The 15968-nt window shown below is 46.2% G+C and overlaps 1 protein-coding gene across 1 annotated transcript in view; it reads left to right on the forward strand.

Moving 5' to 3' along the window:
• Window positions 1–404: 404 nt before the first annotated feature.
• IGFBP2 (insulin like growth factor binding protein 2) overlaps window positions 405–15968 on the forward strand; it is a 90435-nt gene continuing 74871 nt past the window's right edge. The window contains exon 1 of the mRNA XM_030210639.1: window positions 405–805. Coding sequence (XP_030066499.1) covers window positions 454–805 — 352 coding nt within the window. The 5' untranslated portion in view covers window positions 405–453. The remainder of the gene's footprint in view (window positions 806–15968) is intronic.

Here is a 15968-nt window from a genome sequence, read left to right on the forward strand (position 1 = left end):
CGTATGTTATGTTCCATGTATTTTACCATGTATGTATGCAACTTAACGCATTACCACTTGTAATTCTATTACCCGGAAATGGCAACCGCCATTCCGGGAAATGTAAGCCACATTGAGCCTGCAAATTGGTGGGAAAATGTGGGATACAAATGCTACAAATAAATAAAATTATTTCCATTGGGCTTAGCACCCCCAATAATTTTGAAAAGTTGTCTCCTATGCTTAGACGAATTTAATTGCAGTGCCAAATTTGGTCTTATCTGTACATCATGTGAGCGCACAGAGAGGAGACGTACAGGTAGAGGAAAACGCCTCCCTCTAGGACCCCCGCGGAGCGGCCGCCTCCCTCCGGGGCTCGCGCCGCGCTGCCTCCTGCCACCTGCCCGGGTGCCTGGTCTCGCGCTCCGCCCTCTCGCTCCCTCAGTCACTGGCTCGCGCTCGCCTCGTGCAGGGATGCTGCTGCCACTGTTGCTCGTGCTGTCGCTCGCGCTCTGGCGCCCGGCTCCGGCCGACATGCTCTTCCGCTGTCCGCCCTGCAGCCGGGAGCGCCTGGACGCTTGTCCCACCGCCTCTGTCCGCGGGCCCTGCGCGGAGCTGGTGCAGGAGCCCGGCTGCGGCTGCTGCCGGGTGTGCGCGCGGCTGGAGGGCGAAGCCTGCGGCGTTTACACTGCGCGCTGCGCCACCGGGCTGCGCTGTTACCCGAGCCCGGACTCGGAGCTGCCGCTGCAGGCGCTCGTGCAAGGGCAGGGCGCGTGCGGCCAGAGGAGGGACGGGGACTACGGCACGAGCCAGGAGCCCGCGGCAGGTAAGGGCGCTCGAGCCCCGGCTGGGGAGCAGGGAGAGACGTTCTTGCCCCCTCGGGGGGGGGGGATCTTTTGCAACTCTGGATTTTTGAATGGTGCAAAGTTTTCTTACTCTTTCTAAACCTCCCCCCCTTTCCAAATCTAGTGCATTTACTGTCTGCAGCTATTCAGGGGTGAGGGTTTTGCATTTACACCCCCAGCACTGAACTGTTCTAAATTTTGCAAGGACAGAAACAAAAACCCCACATGCACCCTCCAAGTCCTTTGGGGCTTTTCTTCTGCTCTGGGGAAACTGACAGAGTCGGGGGGGGGGGGGGGGGGGGGGGGTGGCGGGAGCCCCCAGCTTACCCCCATTGGGGGAGAGTCTTTTTCAACTTTGGATTTTTATGGTGCAAAGTTTTCTTACTCTTTCTAAATCTTCCCCCCTTCCAAATCTAGTGCATTTACTGTCTGCAGCTATTCAGGGGTGAGGGTTTTGCATTTACACCCCCAGCACTGAACTGTTCTAAATTTTGCAAGGACAGAAACAAAAACCCCACATGCACCCTCCAAGTCCTTTGGGGCTTTTCTTCTGCTCTGGGGAAACTGACAGAGTCGGGGGGGGGGGGGGGTGGCGGGAGCCCCCAGCTTACCCCCAGCTTACCCCCATTGGGGGAAGAGTCTTTTTCAACTTTGGATTTTTATGTTGCAAAGTTTTCTTACTCTTTCTAAATCTTCCCCCCTTCCAAATCTAGTGCATTTACTGTCTGCTGCTATTCAAGGGTGAGGGTTTTGCATTTACACCCCCAGCATTGACCTGTTTCAAGTTTTGTAAGGACAGAAACAAAAACCCCACATGCACCTTCCAAACTTCTGAGGCCCTTTGGGGCTGCTCTGGGCAAACTGACAGTCTGGGGGGGGGGGGGGGCTTTGTAGCAGACAATTCCCCCACCTGTGCCAGCTTCCTAAAATCAGCAAGAAACCCAAGTTTAGCTGGATTCGTGCTGGCATCTGGAGTGGACCCTTGTTTGGGAACTTGTTAGTGAAGGATACTTGCAGGAGTCTCATTATAGCCGGGATCAGGTGGGATTTGCTTTTTAAACTTCGTTGCAGGAGTGCCAAACCTGTAACAACTGCTTTCAAACGTTTCCCCCTTTTCTTTTGAGGTGGTTTAGTCCTCGAACCAGGAGCACTGATACCCTGCACTTAAGACTTTGAAAGGGGGGGGGGGGGGGAGGATTTCCACCTCCACCGTCCAAATCCTTGACAACTGAGATCATAGGCAGGTATCATCAAAGTGAGGGGAAGGAGAACTTTCATGCTTTGCAACTTCAGATCTGACAGTTGGCACTTCTCAGATCTTTCTCCCCCTTCGCCAGGGACGTGTCTGTGCATTTCCCTGTGTGGTTTTTTTCCCCTCCCCAGTCATGTTTGAGCAGAGAGGGACTTGGAGGATTATCCTTACAGTGCCAGGGGCCACCTGTGCTTTGCCCCTGAAAGGATTAGGAACATGTTTTTCCTGGAGTCTGGAACCGTGAATTCTTGCTTTAAAGAAAATTATTAGCTTTGGGGTTAGGGGTCAAGCTTGTCGGTGTGCAACAGTCTGTCCCGTGTGCAATTAAAAGAAACAAAGTGAGCTATTGGAGTTTGTGTTTTTTTTTTAAACGTAAAGCTGAAAGCATTAGGAATGTGGAGACACAGGGACGCTCATAAGTTGCAACTTTTTTCCTTTTTAATACACTACAGGGGTTTTAAAATAGGAAGCGGTACTGAAGTTTGTATTTCATGTAATTTATTTAGAACATTTATATCCCACATATTCCCAGCATAGCAGGCTCTATGTGGCTAACAATGTTTATACTTGCTTATAATGCTTGCAAGACCAAAGAAAATTGAAGTCCCACAGCAAAGGAGATGATGGAATTCAGGGCAGTGTAGAGGACTGAAAAGACATTCCGAAATGTGTGTGTGTGTGTTTTTTTTTAAAGAGGTCATAAGCCAGATTTGCAGAGGAACGGATGCAAACTTTGCCTATTGCCTAAACACACAGCCCACAACCTATTGGCATTTTCAAATGTTTTAATTGTGTTTTCACTGTTTATTTTTTATATGAACGCCTCTGAGTTTTGTTATTCCACTTTGTATTGTAATGCAATGTTATGAATGATACAGTACCATGAGGAGTAGAGTCAATTTTAGCCTCTCTCCCCCCTTTGTGGGGCGCCATGCAAAAAGTGATGCATTAAAGGTCTGCATTAAAGCTCAGTGCAGTGCTTCCTGATTGTATGGGTTAAGAAAAAAAGTTGTGCCCAACGCATTAACCGAATAATATGCAAAAGAGCTGTTTGCAAATGGAAGAGAGTATGCAAACATGTCTGTGCTAGCAGCGGATTATATTTTGTAGACAAAAAATTGTAACAGCTCTTGAAATTGCACGCACATCTATGCGTGTGCAGGAATGCTAATCTGTTCATGCAGGTTTTGCAGTATAAATATTATGCATAGTAGCAGTCAGCATATAAGCACAAGCATATGCGGCTCTGACGGCCAATACAGTTCTTGCAAAATTGTCCATAGTCAGCACTCCCTTTGTTGTAGCACACCTTCCCTCAGCTCATCTGGTCCCCCCTTCTTTTTTTTGACCCATCATCTTCAAGGAAACCAGAAAAAAAGTTGCATGTTCTGTATGCTTGCAATAAAGAGAAGAAACAGGCATGAAATCCTCACTACCACAGAAGAAAGAGCTAACCTTTAAAACTCCTTCTCAGACCTTGCATTAAAGCTTCTGTGTTAGGAAACTTGGTGCTCAGCTTTCTGGTCTGCACACTTCTTTGCATATCTCTTAAACAGATAATACTTTAATTACCATGGGATTTAAATAAGTATTGTGTTGATTTCTACCCAAAGCTTTGCACACACCTCATGCACAACTTGTTTTTACATAGAGACCCCCCCCCCTGGTAGCACAAACACTGAGCGAAACTGTGTGCAAAGCCCAGTGCTCTTTACGGAATTGGCCTCCCTGCGTCTAGGGCCCTAAAATTTATTTTTTTGCATATTTTTTTGTAGCAGAGTTAATATTTGTTTCTATGCCATACTTTCTATTGTTTGAATATTTTTACTACTACTACTACTACTAACTAGCATTTCTAAAGTGCTACTAGGGTTACGCAGCGCTGTACAATTTAGACATAGAAGGACGGTCCCTGCTCAAAGAGCTTACAATCTAAAAGACAAGAGAACAATCTAAAGACAAGTGAACAATCTAGAGGACGAGTGAACAGTTAATCTGATAGAGTGGATAGATAGGGGCATTCTGTCTATCTAGAGCGGTTAGGCGCCGAAGGCAGCATAGAAGAGGTGAGTTTTAAGCAGTTGTCTATCGCTTGTGTTTGATTTATTCTTACTGTACAGAGCCTTGAGTGAATTCTTTTAAAAAGGCGGGAAATAAATCTCTATTTTAATATAAAGTTGCTTAGCACTAAGCAGTTATGGAATTGGTGCTCGGCATGGATCTACCTGGTGCCAAACGTTTGGGCCATTGTAGAATTCCCCCCCCCCACCCTTTTCCCTTAATCGCAGTGGGCTGAGAACCTGGGGATCTGGGTTCGATTTGCACTGTAGCTCCTTGTGACGCTGGGCAAGTCGCTTAACCTTCCATTACCCCAGGTACAAAACTTAGATTTTGAGCCCCCTAGGGCCAAAGAAAGTACCTGCATATAATGTATGTGAATTGCTTTGATTGTACTACAGAGAGGCGATATGGAAAAGAACCAAATAAAAAAAATTTGCTTTTGATAAGGCTTCATTAGTTTTATATCCCTGGATGTTAGTATAAAAGCTTTCTCAGAATCTTTTCCTTATTTATACGCCCACTCGACTGCACGTCTAAACGTCTAAATCCAGTCCTTGAGTACCCCTTGCCGCCAGTCTGGTTTTCAGAATATCCACTATGAATGTGCATGAACTTGATTTGCATACACTGCCTCCATGATATGCAAATCTTTTATGCATATTCATAAGAGAAAAACTACACTGGCTCCCACTAAAAGAACAAATTGTGTTCAAAGTCTGCACCCTGGTCCACAAAATCATCTACGGAGAAGCCCCGACCTACGTGCTAGACCTTATAGGCTTGCCTATTAGGAACGCAAAAAGATCATCACGCACATTCCTCAATCTCCACTACCCTAACTGTAAAGGGATAAAATACAAATCCATATACGCGACCAGTTTCTCATACATCTGCACGCAGCTATGGAACGCACTACCGAAGGCCATAAAAACAACGCAAGACCTAACCATCTTCCGAAGACTACTGAAAACAGATCTTTTCAAGAAGGCATACCATAAGCATCCATCTTAATACTAAATATTAACATTATACACGATCTATACAAATCCGAACTTTTAACGCATGACTGCTCAACCTCTTTGCTATTAATGATCAAGCACTACCACTTTAAACCTTATGCTGAATAGGACTTCTCTACAGTCGATGACCTAATGTCTGTTACAATCTAACTTATTACTCAGGAACCTTCTTGCACTACCATAATGTATTCTTTACCATGTATGTATTCATATGGTATATATATCAAACATATAAATGGCGAGTGACCGTACTCACTGCAAATGCGCAGTAGAGACTTCCCTCTCTGTCCCGCCCCCGCGTCAATACGTGATGACGGGGGGGGGGGGGGGCGGGACAGAGAGGGAAACTGCGCCGCCGACGTTGCTACCGCTCCCCCCCCCCACTCGGAGTCGCCGCCGCCACCCCTCCACCCGGCCCGGGCCCTCTCTTCCCTTCTGAACTTACAGATCCATTCGCCGAACGCAGCAACGCACAAATCACTGAGCTGCAGTGAGTCCTTCCTTCTTTGCCTGTGGCCCCGCCCTCCTGTGACGTAACGTCAGCGAGGGCGGGACACACACAGGCAGAGAAGGAAGGGGCAGCTCAGCTGATGTGCGTTGCTGCGTTCGGCGAATGGATCTGTAAGTTCAGAAGTGAAGAGAGGGCCCGGACCAGGTGGAGGGGTGGCGGCGACGACTTCGAGGGGGGGGGGGGAGCGGTGGCGACTTCGCGGGGGGGAGGGGAGCGGTGGTGACCTCGGGGGGAGGAAAACCTCTATACCAGCCCGTTTTTACGGGCTCAACGGCTAGTATATATTTATACCACGATTTGTTCCATATATATTATGTTCCATCTATGTTACCATGTATGTATGCACCATCTATGTTACTATGTATGTATGCTCCTTAATGTAATACTATTTGTAATTCTGTTAACCGGAAATGACAACTGCCATTACGGCAAATGTAAGCCACATTGAGCCTGCAAATAGGTGGGAAAATGTGGGATACAAATGCTACAAATAAATAAATTGTGGATATCCTGAAACCCTGACTGACAAGGGGTACTCCAGGATCAGACTTGGGCAAAACTGATCTAATCCATTCTGGGTCCCTGTATACAGTCACACTTTGCCCCCCCCCCCCCCCCCCATTTACTAACTGCGCTAGCGGCTGCCATGCGCAAATGCCGACACTGCCCATTCACTTTGAATGGGCAGTGTCGGCAATGCCACATGGCAGTTGCTAGCGCAACTTAGTAAACGGGGAGGGGGGGGGGGGTTAGTGTTGATTCCCATGCCTAACGTTTGATGTGAGACTTATGCCTGCTAAACCCTGGTGTAAATGCTGGCACCCCAAGTTAGGCACGCTGAGGCAGTACTCTGTAAGAACCCGCACAACTTTTTGTAACACCTCTAATGTGCCCCTCCCAAGGCAGTGCCCCCCCCTTTAAGTTGTGTGCTACTAGAATTAGGCACCATGCCTTATAGATTAGTGTGCAGCCATATGGATGTACACATTTAAATGAGTGCCAATTAACATCAATTTTCCTTAGCATCCCTCCAGACTGGCCCATCTGAATTGATGGGTTGTGCATGCCTTCCAGCAGGTGGAGACTAAGAACAATGTTTCTTGAGAGAGCCAATAAGATCCCTGCTCAGCCCTATCAAGTCTCAGTATTTTCAGTCTCCAGCAGGTGAAAGATGTGGTGAGCTCTCAAGGGCATTATGTATAGGAAGAGAGCCTTTTTCAAATGAAGGAGAGCTCTGGAATGAGGGGGCATATGACAAAGTTAAGAGGGAACAGGCTTAGAAGTATCCTAAGGCAGTATTATTTTACAGAAAGGGTGGTGGAGGCGTGGAATGGCCTCCCGGTGGAGATGGTGGAGTCGAGGATTGTTCCAGAATTTAAAAAGGCATGGGATAAGCATGAGGGATCGCTTAGGAACAGGAAGAATTAGGGGTTACAGAGGATGGGCAGACTGGATTGGTCATATGGCCTTTATCTGCCGTCATGTTTCTATGTTTCTATGTACGTTCCCTTGTAAGAACACAAATATGAGATAACTAGTAAAAAAGGCCCGTTTCTGACACAAATGAAACGGGCGCTAGCAAGGTTTTCCTCGGAGTGTGTATGTTTGGGAGAGTGTATGTGAGAGTGACTGTTTGAGAGTCAGAGTGAAAGTGTGAGTCCAATCCATGCTCCTCTGTCACCTGGCCCCTCCATTCATCCCTATCCAGCAATTCCCCTCTTCCTGAGTCCTGCCCTTCCAATCCATGCCCATCCATGCTCCTTTGTCACCTGTCCCCTCCATTCATCCCTATCCAGCAATTCCCATCTCTCCCTGAGGCCTGCCGTGCAATCCATATCCATCCATGCCCATCTGTCCCCTCCATTCATCCCTATCCAGCAATTCCCCTCTCCCTGAGTCCTGCCCTTCCAATCCATGCCCATCCATGCTCCTTTGTCACCTGGCCCCTCCATTCATCCCTATCCAGCAATTTCCCTCTCTCCTTGAGGCCTGCCCTCCCAATCCATGGCCATCCATGTTTCTCTGTCACCTGCCCCCTCCATTCATCCCTATCCAGCATTTCCCCTCGCTGCCTGAGGCCTGCCCTGCAATCCATATCCATCCATGGCCATCTGTCCCCTGCCCCCTCCATTCATCCTTTTCCAGCAATTCCCCTCTCTCCCTGAGCCCTGCCCTCCCAATCCATGGCCATCCATGTTTCTCTGTCACCTGCCCCCTCCATTCATCCCTATCCAGCATTTCCCCTCTCTGCCTGAGGCCTGCCCTGCAATCCATATGCATCCATGCCCATCTGTCCCCTCCATTCATCCCTATCCAGCAATTCCCCTCTCCCTGAGTCCTACCCTTCCAATCCATGGCCATCCATGCTCCTCTGTCACCTGGCCCCTCCATTTTTCCCTATCCAGCATTTCCCCTCTCTGCCTGAGGCCTGCTCTGCAATCCATATCCATCCATGCCCATCTGTCCCCTCCATTCATCCCTATCCAGCAATTCCCCTCTCCCTGAGTCCTGCCCTTCCAATCCATGCCCATCCATGCTCATCTGTCACCTGGCCCCTCCATTTTCCCTATCCAGCAATTGCCCTCTCTCCCTGAGGCCTGCCCTGCAATCCATATCCATCCATGCCCATCTGTCCCCTCTATTCATCCCTATCCAGCAATTTCCCTCTCTCCCTGAGTCCTGCCCTCCCAATCCATGCTCCTCTGTCCCCTGCCCCCTCCATTCATCCGTTTCCAGTAATTCCCCTCTCTCCCTGAGCCCTGCCCTCCCAATCCATGCCCATCCATGCTCCTCTGTCCCCTGCCGCCTCCATTCATCCTTTTCCAGCAAGTCCCCTCTCTCCCTTCCATGACCCCCCCTCGCATCCATGCTCCTCTCTCTCCCATGTGGCAGCCTGGGCCGGCCTCTCCCCCCCCCCCCTTCGCATCCATGCTGTGGTTTCTCCCCTGCCCTCCCGCTCCCATTGTTGTAGTTTACTGGCCACCCTCTTCTCTCCCCCCAACATGCGTTTTTTTTTTCTTGTTTTTAAATTTACCTCCGTGGCGGTTCCGGCAGCGAAGCGTCAGGGAAGGAGGCGGCGTTCTCGACGTCTAGCCTTCCCTTCGCTGTGTTCCGCCTTCTTTTGACGTCATCCTTGACGTCAGAAGAAGGCGGAACACAGCGAAGGGAAGGCTAGACGTCGAGAGCGCCGCCTCCTTCCCTGACGCTTCGCTGCCGAGCGATGCGATTGGTTGTGTCATAGCTCCGCCCTCGACGTCATCACGTTTGACGCGTGGGCGGGGCAGACACAATGCGATCTCACCCCCTTCACTTTGCTAAGAGAGGCTTCAATAGAACGTTGGAGGTGCGTTTTATATAGAGAGATTAGTAAAGCAGCCCAAATGCTAATTTCCAATAATAGAACCCCATCACTATAATGGAAAAGAAAAAAACTCAGGAATTATAAAAATGCATGTAAAACCATTCTCTAATGAAAGATGTCAGTAATATTTCTTAAATATGCATTAATCATAATCCAAAGAAACAAGTGTACATTTTGACATGGATTATAGACTGCACAATACTTTTGAGCAACATTTCAGAGCTTATTGAATAGAAAAAAAAAACTTGAGCAAGTTACCTGTACAACATTTTTGGATGAAAGTACTCTATTTAGCATTGTTTATGGTTCAGGCTCAGTATTGCTAGCATACCTAAGAACATGTAAAGCCCAATTTTGCATGGGATGCGGTGGCACCTTTGTTCATGTAAGCAGTGCATTTTGCAGCCTATGTATGTAAGTGCTACATTTCAGAAAACTGGATGTTCCAGGAGAGCTAGTTACGGAGCTGGGCTACCAAACTCACATTTTTTGCCCTTTTTTTTTCCATATGGTTTTGATCACTATAGATCTATGCAAAATCCCCCCCCCCCCCCCCCCCCCCCATCAATCACTTGTTCAAATGAACAAGTAGCTGATGTAGGCGACTCAGGGCAGGTATAAATGCCAGTGGGCATATTTCTAAAAGTGTACCTGTGCTTGGTCTGCACAGTTCCCAGTTTCTGTGTATTCATGTTACTCAGATGCTGTAGGATCACCCCTATGTATTGGAGAAGATAATGCTAAAGTCCATGAGCTTCGATTCGGTAGGTTAGGAATGTGCTATAACTCTCCTCCCCATTCCACTCATTAAGGTTCCCCAAGGATGTTTGACAGGAGGCGGCATCACGTGACAAGGCTGAAGCTATAGCCACCATCTTGATACACTCAAGCCAAAGCAAACTATTGGACCATGTCAGGCTATGCATATGCGGTCCTGATTTCTAATAAGTGTTTGCTATTGTTTTGGGTGATTCAGTATGATGGCTTCAGGCCAGATCATGGGCCAAGCACGTTCCTTCTGTCTCCTGTCAATTAAACCACCTTGGGGTGCCCTGCATCCACTTCCTGACTTGGGGGTATAATCTCTTTTTTTTTTTTTTTAATGTATTTATGATAATTTTACAGAACTTTTTACAAGCCATACACTTGTCATTCAGAAACACAGTAGAAGCCAAAGCAAATAGAAGAAACATCATATATCAAAATAAAGTCAACTTTCTTAGACCACCATTAATTAGGAGGCGTGGCTAGATCATAGGAGATTATTCATAAGTAATACCAAATCTAGACATAAAGGCTACGTGTGATTACCTATCCTATATTACTATTTCTAACATTTATTATAACTTTTTTAAACCTAGAAAAGCTTTTAATTGCTCTGGGGAATAAAAAGTGTATTTCGTCTCTCCAAATCGGACCAAACATTTACATGCGTAAGCAAGGAAAAATGTTCCCCCTAATTTCAATGTTTCCTGTTTTATAGCCAAAAACATTTTTCTCCATTTCTAAATTAGTAACATCCGGATAAATCCAAAATTTTTTCCCCTCCAAAGAAAACATTTGAGTATTTAAAGTGAAGCCTTAGAATGGCATTGAGATCTAGGAGTGTAGCTCTCTCGGTAGCATTTTCTATCGATTGCTCCAAATTCTCTTTCTTAGTTGGTCACCCTGGAAGAAGAGAAATATGGGGAAGGTGTTTGTTCCTAGCACCCAGTCTCCCTTGCAGGTATCTCTCTGGGGCTCTAGCAGTGCATCTCCTTTTCACACTGAATTTCAGTCAGAGCTCCAGAGATAGACTTCTCTCAGCTGTATGGACTCAAGCTGTAGGCACCTACCTTTAATTTCACTTCGTCTTATGATAAGTTCTTGTTTGGTCAGTTAACTCCATTAAATCTTTTAAGAAGTGAGGCACTGGAGTTTTCTGTCTTGGATGTCTACCTAATTACTCGCACTTCACGGATCATAGTTCCATTTGCACACAGCCGTGGTATGCACATAATTGAAATGTTATCTGTTACCACATGTTACAACTTACACAGCCAAGACAGGGGCATAGCTACTGGGGGCCACGGGGGCCTGGGCCCCCGTAAATTTCATCCATGCCCCTGGTTTGGCTGGCGGGGGTCCCAAACCCCTGCCAGCCGAAGCTTTCTCCAGCGCAGCCGTGCTCGCTGCCTGCCCCTTGCCCTTCTTTCTTCTTGCTCCTCTTGTGCACACTGACGCTTGGCGGTCTCCGGCACAGCTGTGTTCGCTGCCTGCCCCCTGCTCTTCTTTCTTCTTGCTCCTCTTGTGCACGCTGACGCTCGGCGGTCTCCGGCGCAGCCACGTTCGCTGCCTGCCCCCTGCTCTTCTTTCTTCTTGCTCCTCTTGTGCACGCTGACGCTCGGCGGTCTCCGGCGCAGCCACGCTCGCTGCCTGCCCCCTGCTCTTCTTTCTTCTTGCTCCTCTTGTGCACGCTGACGCTCGGCGGTCTGCGGCGCAGCCACGCTTGCTGCCTGCCCCCTGCCTTTCTTTCTTCTTGCTCCTCTTGTGCACGCTGATGCTTGGCGGTCTACGGCGCAGCCACGTTCTCTGCCTGCCCCCTGCTCTTCTTTCTTCTTGCTCCTCCTGAGCACGCTGAAGCAGGGGGCAGGCAGCGAACACGGCTACACCAGAGACGTGCTGAAGAAGGCTTCGGCTGGTGGGGGTTGGGGACTGTAGCTTCAACTCCACGGCCCTGTTAATTGGTTAATGTGTTGAGAGCGTATGAGTCAGCTCTGTGGGTGCCAGGGAGTGATGATTCGTATTGTGTTTGGCACCCCCCAATCATTTTGAAATGTTGGGCACCTATGGTTGAGATTACATTGAGTGAGACGTAGGTGCTGGAATCAAGTTTTAAAAAAAAGTACGTTGGAACTCCAGCTTGTAGGGTTTTAGGTACCGGAAGAATAATTTTTAAAGCTGATTCTGAAAGATATGAGCAACCAATGGAGTCTTAAGAAATGGAAAGCAGGACCGAATGAAGAAAATAGAAGGTGCGAATATTGGCAGACTGAAGACTAACTGCCTTATTTTGACAATCTGTATGTGGTCCTTTCATTGAAAAATCTTTGGGTCGGGAATGACAGTGCGTTCAGTTTGGAGCAACAGATTGGTCCTTTTTTTTGGTGTTCTGCAGATGATCAGGTAGGGCCAGATTCTACATAAGGCACCTAAAAAATCTGCATGGTAAACATTCCTGGCTAAGTCTATTCTATAAACGGCATCTAGATTTAGGTGCGGTATAAAGAATACACTTAGTTGATATCCCAGTGCCTCCATTTACACCAACGAAAACGTGGCGTAAGTCCCTGCGCATAGATCTACGTGCACTGTGCCTATTCTATAACTATGAATGTAAATTTTGGAATGACCATGAAACGCCCATTTATACAGTGAAGTGCTCTTGTCCTTGACAGTCTGTATTCATAAGCCTACTTTTCCTTTTAATTCACTTACTAATCCTTTTTTCAAAATGATTTTTTTTCCTAATGGGTGAGGTATTTCACTGAAGTTCTCTTCCATATTGATGCCTCGGATATTAATTCTTCCACTGTGGATGACTTCCTTCTTCCCTCTGAAAGAGTGTTTATGAAAATCATGTTCACCACCTGGAAAATGGGAAGGGTTATTTTAATTCAGTTATGAGGTCAATTTCCAGTTTATAAACTCCTGTTGGGAGGAATTTGTTTTTACTTGCCAGTGGCATTTTAAGGTGGACTTAGGGAGGGGGGATGGGGCGGCAGGGTGGCCAGACCTTATCCCCATTACCACGGGGATAAAGTAATCACGGTCCCTGTTCTACGGCACTTCCGTGTAATGTTATACCGTTACCGTGGTAGCGTCCCTCTCTACTTACCACATCTTTTTCTGCATCACGTGCTCAAGTGTGGAATTCCTTGACTTGTGCGAGCTGGGTTCCATTTACCATACTGCTTGAAGACAAGGGGAAAAAATTATCCTTTTTTCCCCCCTTTCTGTGTGAGCTACTAGACTCTCAGGAGTATGGTCCAAAGGGCATGCAATCTAAGATTGGATTTTAGGTGACTGGCATTTTGAAGAGTTTTCTGTCTCTGAAAACCTTCTATCCTGGACTTTCAGGAGAGGGTCCTGAAAGCCAAAGTGACCTTCGAATTGGAGGGGCATACGTGATCTTGGGTTTCATTCCCACAGATTCTAGTGGCTCAAGGATCGTGTGAAGACAAGTGCGTTTTGAGGGGCTGTCAACATAGATTGCCTGGTGGCTTTACAGGAGTGAGGACTGACACAAATTCTGTGAAGAAGTTGGAGGGTCTCTGTCTTTGGGGAAACTGTCTTTACCAGTCCTTTTTGAGAACTGAAGACATGAAGGAAGGGACTTGGTGAGCCTGAAGAGAGAAAGGAGAGGAGTCTATTATAGCAGCAGGTGAGAACAGTTAGTTCCAGGGAAGAAGACTGAGGCCCTGATAAAGTTTGTGCCTATTCAACTTGCTTGATATTTTAACTTTGTCAGTTCACTTAGTAAAGAGAGAAACATTTTACTCGGGTAGCCCCTGCCTGGACATTGGACAACTTTAAGTGGTAAGAGATTCTGCTGCAGATCCAACTGAGTTGGGAGAGTCCATGGATCTAGGGTCTTGGAAGTGATCTTCGAGTAAATTCCAGTACCCTTCTCCTCAACTCCAGACTCCAATCTTGCTGCACCATACGCCTGGAATAGACTTCCTGAGTTGGTATGTCAAGCTCCATCTCTGGCCGTCTTCAAATCTAGGCTAAAAGCCCAACTTTTTGAAGCTGCAACTCCTAATTCCTATTCACTTGTTCAGTACCCATGTCTGTTTTATCATTCCCGCCTTAAGTAATTCCCATATCCCTTATTTGTCCTGTATGTCCTGATTAGATTGTAAGCTCTGTCGAGCAGGGACTGTCTCTTACAAGTCGGTGTACAGCGCTGCTTATGTCTAATAGCGTTATAGAAATGATAAGAAGTAGTAGTAGTCTTTGCGATTCCAGAATCTTGCTCTCTTTGTACTTATCCCCTTATTTGTCCTGTTTGTCTTGATTAGATTGTAAGCTCTATTGAGCAGGGACTGTCTCTTCATGTTCAAGTGTACAGTGCTGCGTACGTCTAGTAGCGCTTTAGAAATGATAAGTAGTAGTAGTAGTAGTCTTTGGGATTCCGGAATCTTGCTACTCTTTGGAATTCTACACAGAATCTTGCTACTCTTTGGGATTCCGGAATCTTGCTACTGTTTGTCCTTATCTCTTATTTGTCCTGTTTGTCTGTCCTGATTAGATTGTAAGCTCTGTCGAGCAGGGACTGTCTCTTCATGTTCAAGTGTACAGTGCTGCGTACGTCTAGTAGCGCTTTAGAAATGATAAGTAGTAGTAGTAGTAGTCTTTGGGATTCCGGAATCTTGCTACTCTTTAGAATTCTACACAGAATCTTGCTACTCTTTGGGATTCCGGAATCTTGCTACTGTTTGTCCTTATCTCTTATTTGTCCTGTTTGTCTGTCCTGATTAGATTGTAAGCTCTGTTGAGCAGGGACTGTCTCTTCATGTTCAAGTGTACAGCGCTGTGTACCTCTAGTAGCGCTATAGAAATGATAAGTAGTAGTTCTTCCCATTTCACACAATCCCAAAGGTAAAGGAGCTGAGTCAAGACTATTTATTTATTTGTTACATTTGTATCCCACATTTTCCCACCTATTTGCATGCTCAATATGGCTTACATGGTACTGGACACGGCTTTCGCCGATTCCGGTGTGAACAAATACAAGGTGATCTTGTGGTAGAATATGGTTCATGTGTGATATACATATTGGGGGATCTTAGAGAGGAAGAGTTAAGTATGTCCATTACGTGCTTTGGTTTCGTTGTGTTGCAGGTATTCAGGCTTTTATGTTGGGTTGGTGGGGTATGCCTTTTTGAACAGGGTTGTTTTTAGTGATTTCCGGAAATTTAGGTGGTCATAGGCTGTTTTTACGGCTCTTGGCAGTGTGTTCCATAGTTGTGCGCTTAAATAGGAGAAGCTGGATGCATACGTTGATTTGTATTTGAGACCTTTGCAGTGTGGGTAGTGGAGATTTAGGTCTATACCCTGGATCTTGAAATTAAGAGGGTTCCACACGTTACATGTTGTATCCTTTCTGAAGTTGAGGACTCAAAATGTTATTCTGTGCTGTAATGTTGGCCTGAGAAGGACCTTATGAAGGAAGGATGAAATCCTTTTGTTTCATGCTCATTATTTTATGCATGTCAGCAGGTACCAGATCTTTTCTGTCTGTTTGACTTTGTATATTCAATAAAAAAATATAGAAGAATAAAAAAACATATAAAAAAAAAAATCAAAGTTGTAGTTTCCCAAATTGAAAGGGGAAAATGCACATAAAGACTGGGAAAATCCAATCAGGCAAACAATTTACAAACCAAAATAAAGTTCTTAAGAATAAAAGAACATTTTGAGAGGAGAAGGGAAATGTGCTCAGAATTCTATATGGACCCTATTTTTCTTGGGTCAGTCCATTTACCTCCATTACTGAACATGGAAATAAACATGTTTTATACATAGTCTTTCTTATTGGCTGTCAATAATTGTCACCCCTAATGTCCGTGATAAATATTCAGAAATAGTTTGAACAGGTTTTGCATGATTAAGATAAGTTGCATGCTATTTTTGAGGTCTCTCCCAGTCTCTTAAATCATGTTTTATAATTTTGTAATTTGCTTTAGGTATAAAGTTGGATCACTTTAAACTAACAATCTGTAACTTTATCCTACTGGAGCAGAGCTTAAATAAACACATCATGACAGCCCAGTTCAGTGTTAGTCGATGCTAAAAGTGCCAGCAGAAACATACCAGACCAAAAAGTTTCATGGGCTGTCAGAACTGCATAGGATTGTGTAGATTTCATAGACCCGAGATACCTTCAACCCAGCTC

Source organism: Microcaecilia unicolor, chromosome 7 (assembly GCF_901765095.1).
Source record: "Microcaecilia unicolor chromosome 7, aMicUni1.1, whole genome shotgun sequence".
Lineage (NCBI taxonomy): Eukaryota > Metazoa > Chordata > Amphibia > Gymnophiona > Siphonopidae > Microcaecilia > Microcaecilia unicolor.